At 40.0% G+C, this 11776-nt stretch overlaps 1 protein-coding gene across 1 annotated transcript in view; it reads right to left on the bottom strand.

Moving 5' to 3' along the window:
* The window catches only part of LOC103521347 (cell division cycle protein 16 homolog), a 27591-nt gene extending 16246 nt beyond the window's left edge, over window positions 1-11345 (bottom strand). Inside the window, exons 1-6 of the mRNA XM_026832080.1 lie at window positions 11045-11345; window positions 4979-5225; window positions 2625-2777; window positions 2086-2123; window positions 1829-1996; window positions 905-1051 (exon numbers count right to left, since the gene is read on the bottom strand). Coding sequence (XP_026687881.1) covers window positions 905-1051; window positions 1829-1996; window positions 2086-2123; window positions 2625-2777; window positions 4979-5225; window positions 11045-11345 — 1054 coding nt within the window. The remainder of the gene's footprint in view (window positions 1-904; window positions 1052-1828; window positions 1997-2085; window positions 2124-2624; window positions 2778-4978; window positions 5226-11044) is intronic.
* Window positions 11346-11776: the final 431 nt, after the last annotated feature.

Raw genomic sequence — 11776 nt, 5'->3', positions numbered from 1 at the left:
ATTTATCCTGAACGGATAATGTTCGTTCTCGGAACGGCTGGCTTTCTTCTATCCTGTCTTCCTTCTCTCTTCGGGACGATAAGACCCTAGCAGTAACATTTATCCTGAACGGATAATGTTCGTTCTCGGAACGGCTGGCTTTCTCCTATCCTGTCTTCCTTCTCTCTTCGGGACAATAAGACCCTAGCAGTAACATTAATTTATCCTGGACGGATAATGAAAAAGCTGGGAAAATGAGGGATTCCGGAACTTTTCTTTTTCTTCCACGACTTCTAGATCCCGAGATAAATCGATTTACTTAAAAATACCGGTAAATCTTGGTTCTCGGAACGGCTGGCTTTCTCCTATCCTGTCTTCCTTCTCTCTTCGGGACGATAAGACCCTAGCAGTAACATTTATCCTGAACGGAAGGCATACGCTCCCGTACGCGATGACGTCACATCAAATGTTCCAAGCAAAGCTCCCTCACAGGCAACACATTAATCTGTTTGTCTGCGCATCTCCTAAAGTCTGACGTCAGAGTTCAGGACTGACGGAAAATAAAAATTGAATTTTCGACCTTTTACAGTTATTTTTTTCGAGGCTGAGTGGGCCCCGCAACAGCCAGTCCCGGAATCAATCCTTTGCAGATACAAATTTCTTGACCCCGCCGGGAATCGAACCCGGGTCTCCCGCGTGCAAGGCGAGTGCAGTGACCACTACGCCAACTTGACCCCGCCGGGAATCGAACCCGGGTCTCCCGCGTGCAAGGCGAGCGCAGTGACCACTACGCCATGGGAGCTGACTCTGTTGAAATATTTGCAATCGAAAAACGAGTGTAAATTTTTTATCAATGGCGGGGATATTTCATTGATTTCGATTTGATTTGCAATTTGATTGGATTGATTTGATTATTAGTAATTACCTGGGAAGGGCGGAGACTCTTCAATAAGTTGTTCTATCACGTAGGATAACATGGTGGTGGCAAACGAATCATCCCTCTTCAGAGCCATGGTCTTGTGGAAATAATTCACTGCTGAGTCCAAATCACCCGTCAGAGCTTGAATATAACCTGCCAGGACGGAAGAGATAAATAGAATAGAATACAGGAGAACCTCGATCATTTCAACTAATTGGGACCGGGGGTAGTTGAAATGATCACTTTCCATGATCTTTTCCTCTGATAACATAGGATATCCTTTGAATGATAGAAAAAAAACAATGGATTTTGGAGTTGAAATAATGGAAGTTGAAACAATCGAGGTACTACTGTATATGTTGTTTATACTGCCACAATGAGACTGAAAAGACTCTTTACAAAAGAGAAAAGTAAAAACTGTACTCCACCAGAGATATCCCATTATCTCTAGTACAACAAAAAGAAATAAAACAAAAGTAAATAAAATCTTAAATCTTATTCAAAATATTTGAGCTAGTTAGCTTAGAGGGAGCGCGTCTGCCTTGTAAGCGCTAGGCCGCGGGTTTGATTACCACCCGGGGCGGATAAAACAAAAGTAAATAAAATCTTAAATCTTATTCAAAATATTTGAGCTAGTTAGCTTAGAGGGAGCGCGTCTGCCTTGTAAGCGCTGGGCCGCGGGTTTGATTACCACCCGGGGCGAATTTTATCCTGAACGGATAATGTTCGTTCTCGGAACGGCTGGCTTTCTCCTATCCTGTCCTCCTCTCTTTGATTTCGGGACGATAAGACCATAGCAGTTACAGTTCCCCCTGTCAAAGCTCTTGAAAGATAAAAACAAAAGACTTGATAATGACACCAAAGTCCAAAAATGAAATCTAGAATTTCGGCACTGATGGTCTCCGGGGGGTAAAAGTGTACGTTTCTCACCTATACAACAGAAGGTTGAAGCTTTCATAGGCGCCACAACCAAGGCTTGCTTGTGAAACTCGAGTGCCTCTTCATATTTCTTCAGCTTTCTATTGACATGACCCAGGTTATTGAGTAGGGGCTCCCATTTATCCGCTATGATCTCACCGCCCAGCTGTTTCACTTTGTCTTCAGCTTTCTATTGACATGACCCAGGTTATTGAGTAGGGGCTCCCATTTATCCGCTATGATCTCACCGCCCAGCTGTTTCACTTTACTCAGAGCCTCCATGAAACAGTTTTCTGCCACCGTGTAGCTAGAATGAAACAGTTATCATTACTGATGACAAAATAGAGAAAGTATCTCTTCCGTCAGCCATACACCAGGGTGATGATGGTCTCTAGCCATGTTGGTTATAAGTAAAGAACGTTTACAGTGGACCATATAGTTTTGACATCCTAGGATAAAAAAAAACAACTAATAAAAAAAGAAAAGTAACTTCAAAGAAAAGAAATCTTATATTATAAGAGATTTGGTAGGAATATTCCTTTTATGGTCTGGGTGTGCAATAAGAAAGGATTTTGCGAAAATCTACACCGATCCTGAGATATGATCAATTTTTGATCGCTGAAATCTCCATAAGAAATACACAGAGTGCAGAGACTGCGGGAGAGAAAACTTTTCCTCGCTCGCCTAATATTTGAGTTTCGTTTATGTTTTTAGTTTGATAACTACAAGTTCGGCCATGCCTTTTCCACAAGTTTGGCCATGCCTCGGGATGAATAAAATAATACCTAGAATAAAATCAACTTCTTACTTGTGATTCTGATAGGCTATCACTCCCATCTCGTGAATAACGAACGGGTCCTCGTGAGCAATACTGAGAGCAAGATCAAAGAATTTAGACGCCAGACGAGCATTATTGGTCAGACCACACTCTAGACCTACGTACAGAGCGGGTAGATGACATCTGAAACAAAACGAAAGGAAAAATCAGTGCAAAAAAATCGCGCACTAAGCTTTGCAGTCAATACAGACAGAGGAAACAACAGTAAAGTTGATTTTATTGTGCAAGGCCTTGCGCATTAAAATGAACTGTAGCTTCCTTTGTCTGTATTGACTGTGAGGCGTAGTGCGCAATAGATCAGTTGCGCTTACTTGGGTGACGCATTAAAATGAACTGTAGCTTCCTTTGTCTGTATTGACTGTGAGGCGTAGTGCGCAATAGATCAGTTGCGCTTACTTGGGTGATGTTTCTAATTCATAGAGCAGGAAAAATGAGGACCAACGGAATTTTTCTTTTTTGCTTACTTGGGTGATGTTTCAAAGTCATAGAGCAGGAAAAATGAGGACCAACGGAATTTTTCTTTTTCTTCTACGATGCATACTTGGGTGATGTTTCAAAGTCATAGAGCAGGAAAAATGAGGACCAACGGAATTTTTCTTTTTCTTCTACGACTCTTCTAAATTTCGAGATAAATCGATTTAAAAAATACCGGTAAATCGTGAACTTTGACGTCACGGCATACGCTCCCGTAGGCGATGACGTCACATCTAATGTCCCGAGCAAAGTTCCCTCGCAGGCAAAACATTAATGTGTTTGTGTGCATACGTTTCTGCGCATTTCTTTCTGCTCCTCCGCAAGCGTGCTTGCATACTGGTGCTATCTAGTGGAGACAACCCTAAAAGTCCCCTAGCTTTTTCCCTTTTCCTTTTTCGGAAATTATTTTTGTCAAAAGGCCAAAAACGAAGAAAAAAAACCTCGCTAGATTGACTTGGGGGACAATTTATTTATCGTGGGGTTTACAAAACCCATCTATGAAGATTTCAATTCGTAAAGGGCCGAGACCGTCCAGAAAACGTTAAATTTTGTCCGGTCTATTTTATCCCTTAAGAAAATTCAAGTAAATTTATACCTGGAAAGAAAGGTTATACACAATTTTTTGTGGAGAAATTGCAACTCGATTCGTTCATTCAACTTAAATTAAAGTCTATTTTACCTAGGTTCTAGATAACACATATAATAGATTAGTTGCGCTTACTTGGGTGATGTTTCAAAATCATAGAGCAGGTAAAATGAGGACCAACGGAATTTTTCTTTTTCTCCTAGATCCCGAGATAAATCGATTTAAAAAATACCGGGACCAACGGAATTTTTCTTTTTTTTTCTACGACTTCTAGATCCCGAGATAAATCGATTTAAAAAATACCGGTAAATCGTGAACTTTGACGTCACGGCATACGCTCCCGTACACGATGACATCACATCAAATGTCCCGAAAAATCGTGAACTTTGACGTCACGGCATACGCTCCCGTAGGCGATGACGTCACATCTAATGTCCCGAGCAAAGTTCTTTCGCAGGCAACACATTAATGTGTTTGTGTGCATACGTTTCTGCGCATTTCTTTCTGCTCCTCCGCAAGCGTGCTTGCATACTGGTGCTATCTAGTAGACGAAAAAAACAACTGCGTAAAGTCTGACGTCACACATCTTTGAACTCTTTCATTAGAACGGAATATAAAAATTGAATTTTCGACCTTTTACACTTTACATTTATTTTTTCGGAGTTTTGACCTTGGATTTGGATTTTTCCCAACTTTTTACATAGGAATCAACCATTTATTTATAATTTTTACCCATTTGCAACTGCTCCATTGGAACGCATGGGCAAGCTACAACACAGACCACATGCGTCTATTGTAGCAGTTGTTTCAGTGCTACGAAATAAAAACGACGGTGAAACACTCATATTGGAAAAAAAAAAAAATGTTTCTGATGAAGAATACTCCCTTCTATCACCATACAGAAGGAGGATATTTCAGTGATACTGACCTATTACCGAAATTGAATTTTCGACTTTTTACAGTTATTTTTTCGGAGTTTTGACCTCGGATTTGGATTTTTCCCAACTTTTTACATAGGAATCGACTATTTGTTTATAATTTTTACCCATTTGCAACTGCTCCATTGAAACGCATGGGCAAGCTACAACACAGACCACATGCGTCTATTGTAGCAGTTGTTTCAGTGCTACGAAATAAAAACGACGGTGAAACACTCATATTGGAAAAAAAAAATGTTTCTGATGAAGAATACTCTCTTCTATCACCATACAGGAGGAGGATATTTCAGTGATACTGACCCATTACCAACTTCATTTCCACGTACCCTTTAAACAGATTGAACGCGTTGAAGTACGCAGCCATGGCCTGATCATGTTCATTCTCCACGGCAAACGAGTGTCCATACATCAGCCACGCCGGTAGGAACAGCTTATCCAGAGATGTGGCCTTCCCTAGGAACCTCCTAGCAGGGTCACTACGGCCAATGAGGTAGTAGTAGCAACCCACAGCATACCACGCGATGGCGCTGTCAGGGTAAAGGTCCACCAGCTCGTGAGCTAGCTTGAACAGCTCTGAAACACATCGGAGAGTGACAAATCATCTATCAACCACCTTGTAATTGTAATTTTTATTTGACATTTTAAGTATACATATTTTTCATATAGGTTAAATAAATTTCAAATTGAGTTTGCTGTTGGACACTGTCTTTTGGACACTTCGCTGTTGGACGCTGTTGGACACTTCGCTGTTGGACGCTGTTGGACACTTCGCTGTTGGACACTTCAAAGTTGGACACTTCAAAGTCATTTCTTCTACGACTTCTAGAATCCGAGATAAGTAAATCGGGACGTACGAATAACTTCTCAGTGGTGGCTAACCTCTCACACTTGGGGGTCCAAATGTGAAGCGTAATCCAAGTCTGACTCAGTAACCATAGCAACCAAACCCAGGCGTGCTGAAATGGAACAGAAAGTAAGTTAATAGTGAGGTTGTCACATTCACGATCGTTCCAACGCGGCATTTGGCTTTCACTCTCGATCAGGTTTTCCCATTGACAAGAAGTTGGAGTGAGGAATTTAGTTGGAAATCCATAGAGGGTCATCGATCAAAAATAATAATAATAAAAAGTCATGTCATAAAATTTAGCGTAGTATATTAAGCAGGGAACGACATTTGTGACAAGCATTTATGCTTAACACAATTAAAATTCCTTCCTTCCATACGGTTTTTACATCGCGCCATTGGCGTGTTATCACACCATTTGGATTATTGGAACGATCATCAATGCCCACCTTTAGAGCCGATTTAAGTTAACCAGCGGCGATAGTTCGTTGAATACACTAGTTCCTAAAGAACCACTGAAGTTAAGCAACGTTGCGCGTGGTTGATATGTGGAATGGTATAGGTAACCATCTGGGCAGTCACGTGCTGCCGGCTTTTCCCGGCCCCACTCAGGTCGCGTGAGGTTAATGTGAGGCAGGTAGCGAGTCGGCGAATAGAAACTAAAACCACTATCATCAAAAACCTTAGCAATAGTAGCGCTAAACCCATAAAAAAAGGAAAAAAATCAGAGAGGTACAAGATCTTTATTTTATAATTTCTTACCTGTTTCAATATGAAATCGTCGAGGAAATAGATAGAGGGGGACACGAAGAACAAATAGTCCGGGATAGAGTTCTGGAAGAAGCACGGATCATCATTTCTCAGTCCACACATTGTGATCAGAATGGAAATGGTGACTGGAATGGTCAGGTTGACCGGGAACGCGTAGCTGAAACCCTGGATCATGATCTTACACGCGTACTTGCCTGGGGAAAATTGACAAAATTTAAGGCAAATTTTCATCACAATACCTGCCTAGGTACAACAAGACTTTTCTAAATAGGCTATTTTCAAATATCTACTGTAGGGTATTATTGGTATGAATCAACTACCATTTCCTTTAATACAGTAACGTTCATTTTGGTATTCAAGTTGTCATAACAACTAATACAAAATATACTTTACTATATCTGGAGCCTAATGCTCAATATCAACTATTTGTTACTGCAGACAGAAACCAAAACATGAAGGCACATAACTTTACATTCATCACCAGTAGTAAAGTACCTACCATTGCACCATCTCTACTGACACACAAATCTAAAGTTACAAACGAAAGCGCACAAATTTACTGGACAGATTTTTCATTATCTTGTCAAAACATGAATGGGATTTTCAAGAAATATATCATCGAGTTATACGATACTCAAAATAATAGTCTACGCATGTATGAGACTAAGGACAATCACTTGGAAATGACGGGACTTCGGTATGGAACCACACAGATTACCAAGGAAATATTATGAGTACAAACCAGAAGACCACAAGGAAGACCCAGAATGAGATACAGTGACATGATAAGAAAGGATATCGAGGATAGAGGAGTGGATTGGATGGATCTGGAGAATAACGAGAGATATAGGGATAGAATATGGTGGAGAGGTTTCATAATTCGACCCGCAGATTAGGCGGAACGATTTCGGTTATGTATGTATGTATGTATGTATGTATGTATATGGAACCACACAGATTACCAAGGAAATATTATGAGTACAAACCAGAAGACCACAAGGAAGACCCAGAATGAGATACAGTGACATGATCCTAAATATATACAGCCCCTTGTGTAAAGGATATCGAGGATAGAGGAGTGGATTGGATGGATCTGGAGAATAACGAGAGATATAGGGATAGAATATGGTGGAGAGGTTTCATAAATCGACCCGCAGATTAGGCGGAACGATTTCGGTTATGTATGTATGTATGTATGTATCTATGTACCTCATTTATAATAATAATAATAATGCGCTCGCAGAGTAAACACCTCTCTCGCGTATTTTTGATTTTTGGTCTGATGATGAGAATCTGAGTATTCTCGAAAGTTGACCAAATTTCATTTGTTGAAAGTCGAATCTGAATTGTCTTTTCAATTTTATTTCTTAAAGATTCTTTTTTAAATAATTATTCTCAATAATTATTTCACTTTTATCCAAACTAAATGTAAAACGGTCGAGTTAAAACGTAGACCTTCACTTCGTTCGGTCAACTATAACCTATCATCATTACCTGTGCTAGAATCCATCATCTGATGTTGAGATAGATTGAGGAACGCGTCATAGCAATGTACATCAGCCAGTAGGGCGCCCTTGTAGCAGTCAGCAGCCAGTGCTCGGTTCTCAAGGGCTTCGTACACGCGGCCCTTGAGAAGTAAAAGGGCGCTTTTCATCTGCGAAATAAAATAGAAGATAGATAGATTTGTAGAAGCTTAACCCATCCTTTAGGACTGTTTGCCCCTACACCTAAGCCTCGGAGTGGACTTTTTGTGTATGGAGTTAAGCTGCTATCCCCGGGCCTTGATGGAACCTCGAAGTACCCTCACTTTTATATTTCAACCTCTTCAGTTTCTCTAAAATTCACCCGCAGCAGCTCTAGAAGTCCGCACAATCAGGTTTGTTCCAGAGAAAAGCTGTGAGTCCATATATTATCTTATTAAGATGATACCAAAAGGTGCCATCTAGGCCAGAGAGCTCGCTCAGGGGTCTAATGAGGGATATTCAGGTACATAATTATGTTATCTTATTAAGATGATACCAAAAGGTGCCATCTAGGCCAGAGAGCTCGCTCAGGGGTCTAATGAGGGATATTCAGGTACATAATTATGTCGTTGTACCCTAAGTCCTGAAACGGGCTTGACCGTAGTATTCAGGTACCCTCAAAAGAGCCACTGTTACCCTCAAAAGAGCCAGTGTTATTGTCTGTGGCTTGACAGGGCTGGTTTTGTCTCAGTTTTACGTCGTCCAGCGAGACACATAATAGAAGATAAGTATGTCCCTTGAGTTATTTATCAATGATTATTGGGTATTCAATTTAATAAATTAGCTAAATAGCAACATAAACGGAACAACTCACTGTTACCCTCAAAAGAGCCAGTGTTATTGTCTGTGGCTTGACAGGGCTGGTTTTGTCTCAGTTTTACGTCGTCCAGCGAGACACACAATAGAAGATAAGTATGTCCCTTGAGTTATGTATCAATGATTATTGAGTATTCAATTTAATAAATTAGCTAAATAGCAACATAAACTGAACAACTACTTAGTCGCAACAATAAATTGTAGACAATATTATGTCTACACTTTAGACAAGGAGTTAAATCATGAATAGAGAAATAAATAACTAAATTATTTATTAAAAAATTAATAAGAAAAGGGCGCAAATGAGTATAAGCGGCCTCAACGGAGCAGTCTAGCCCTGACCCTTGTTGAAAATGAACAAACTGGGTGAGTGTTTAGAATCATCAGGAACTGCAAAATCTCTCCTGTTTAGAATCATCAGGAACTGCAAAATCTCTCCTGTTTAGAATCATCAGGAACTGCAAAATCTCTCCTGTTTAGAATCATCAGGAACTGCAAAATCTCTCCTGTTTAGAATCATCAGGAACTGCAAAATCTCTCCTGTTTAGAATCATCAGGAACTGCAAAATCTCTCCTGTTTAGAATCATCAGGAACTGCAAAATCTCTCCTGTTTAGAATCATCAGGAACTGCAAAATCTCTCTTGTTAAGAATCATCAGGAACTTCCAAATCTTTCTTGTTTAGAATCATCAGGAACTTCAAAATCTCTCTAGTTTAGGATCATCAGGAACTGCAAAATCTCTCTTGTTTTAGAATCATCAGGAACTGCAAAATCTCTCTTGTTAAGAATCATCAGGAACTTCCAAATCTTTCTTGTTTAGAATCATCAGGAACTTCAAAATCTCTCTCATTTCATTTCAGGTGCCTATGAAATTACCGCAGTATACAAGTTCAACACGTTCATCGCCGATGGGGAGAGTGTGAAATATCTCAACACGTGCACTGTGGCTTCACTTCAGGAAAACGACCGGGGTCTTCCCTTGTTCAACATCACAGCGGATACTCCATTGCCAGAGTCCACAACAATACCACGCCTCTACGATGGACAAAACAGTACAAGATGGCAATGGATCTCGTCTGATGGCAACACCGCACCCCTGGATGTACCGACTTATGCAGACAACACAGCAGAGTATTCTGCATTGTTATTTCAATCGGATTTTTCTCTTGATCCTGACGAAAGCATGTTTAGTTATACCGTTAATAACAGTAAAATAAGAAAAGAAAAAACGGTGAGCGCCTATTATGTGTACCGTGACAACCCTTACACTGTATTTGAAACAACTGACATTGGAGAGAACTCTATTCTTCGAGTAAATTTTCGTAGATTACAGGATTTAAAGATCAAACTTTATTATGGATCAGATAACTCGTACATATTAATAACTGTTGAGAACTCACATATTTCTGTCTGTCAATATAGCAATTATGTAATAGTAAACAGTTGTTATGGAGGTAATTTTAGCACTGATCGAGATGTTAAGTTATACATGACTTTGAAAAGTCAACTATTCATTTACGACCAGATGGCTTCCAAAATTCACAATACCAATATTGTACCTACAAGCAAGTTGACTCGTATAGCACAAACAGAACCTAGAGACTACGATTACATTGGCCCAGGTACCCAGGTACCATAGTGTCTGTGGATACTTACATTGTGACTCAGCCCAGGTACCATAGTGTCTGTGGATACTTACATTATGACTCAGTCCAGGTACCATAGTGTCTGTGGATTGGTTCATTTCCGTAGAGTCATTGCATCCATTCAGTTGTAAATCCAGCACACTCAGTGCCTCACTGTATTCTTTACCCTCGTACAGGCATAGGCTTGCAATATAGTGACACAGACCATGGCTCTGCAAGAGAGAAAATCAAATCGGGTGTGAAAAAATAATAAATAAAAAAAAATAAAAAAAAGGGAGAGAGAAGGCTTACGGTAGGTATTCCATTAGTATTAGTACTCTTATCCTGTTTTCCTTCTCTCTTCGCTTTTGGAGCGATAAGAACTCCGCAGTTAAAGTTCCCTCTGTCAAACCTCTCATAAATACATACATTACCCTTCTTACGATAAGGAAAGTAAAAGTAAATAACACAAATCATCTTATCTTCTCTAGGCCTCTGCTTCGGATCAAGTTCAATACAAATCATCTCACCTTCTCTAGGCCTGCAGAATTTCTGGATGAAGAAAATTCAAGAATTATCAAGCAGAAAATTAAAGAAAAACTAATTGAAGAAAACCTGATATGAATCTGATAAATACCTATCTATAGAACTTCACTTTGAAGCTGTGAGAACCAACAGAAGAAGGAAACACCCTCACCCCCTAGAAGTTCCTGTAAGCTTAGGGGATGAGCTAACATTTGTGCTTATTATCGTTTGTAAATAAATATTTCATTCAATTCAATTCTTCTTCTTCTTCTTCTTCTTCAACTTACTGTTGGACTTGTTCATCTCTACCAGACAGGCAATGTGCAAGGGTAAGCACGCAGTATGGTACGGGTCCCTGCTCAACACTTGCTCCGTAATGGTGAAGCACTTCTTGTAGGCACACCCGTAGTACAGCCGCTCCGCATTGGCCACCATCATGTCCAGATTGTCTGGTAGTACGCTCAGACTGGGCACTTCATATTTCTTGATCATATTTTCGTATAGAGAACGGGTGAAGAGGAGGTCTGCTTGGGATTTGCATTGCTCCTTCAGAGGCAGGGAATTGAAACTTTCTCGCTTTGAGTTCATAGGTCGTCGCGACAAATTTCAAGATCAGAGCTCATTTGTGTGAGAAAATGTAAAAAAAAAACCCCAAAAACCATTTTTTCTGATTTTTTGGCTTTTTGGTTCTCTGAACAAAATTTGCACTGCCACTTTCGTGTTCCTGGTAGAAAGACCTTTATTTTGATATATAGGTCGACCAGGTTTGGATTATGAATATGAAAAAAAATCCCCCAAAAACCATTTTTTCTGATTTTTTGGCTTTTTGGTTCTCTGGCTCGATCAGGTTTTCCCATTGACAAGAAGTTGGAGTGAGGAATTTAGTTGGAAATCCATAGAGGCTCATCGATCAAAAATAATAATAATAAACCATACGGTTTTTACACCAACCTCAGTGGTGCAGTGGTTAGCACGGTGGACTTTGAATCTGGAGGTTGGTGGTTCGAGTCCAAGTCATG

This window comes from Diaphorina citri, unplaced genomic scaffold (assembly GCF_000475195.1).
Source record: "Diaphorina citri unplaced genomic scaffold, Diaci psyllid genome assembly version 1.1 scaffold74, whole genome shotgun sequence".
In the NCBI taxonomy this organism is placed as follows: Eukaryota; Metazoa; Arthropoda; class Insecta; order Hemiptera; family Psyllidae; genus Diaphorina; species Diaphorina citri.
Note: the sequence above shows the minus strand (reverse complement) of the source record. Positions and strands in the feature narration are given on the sequence as shown.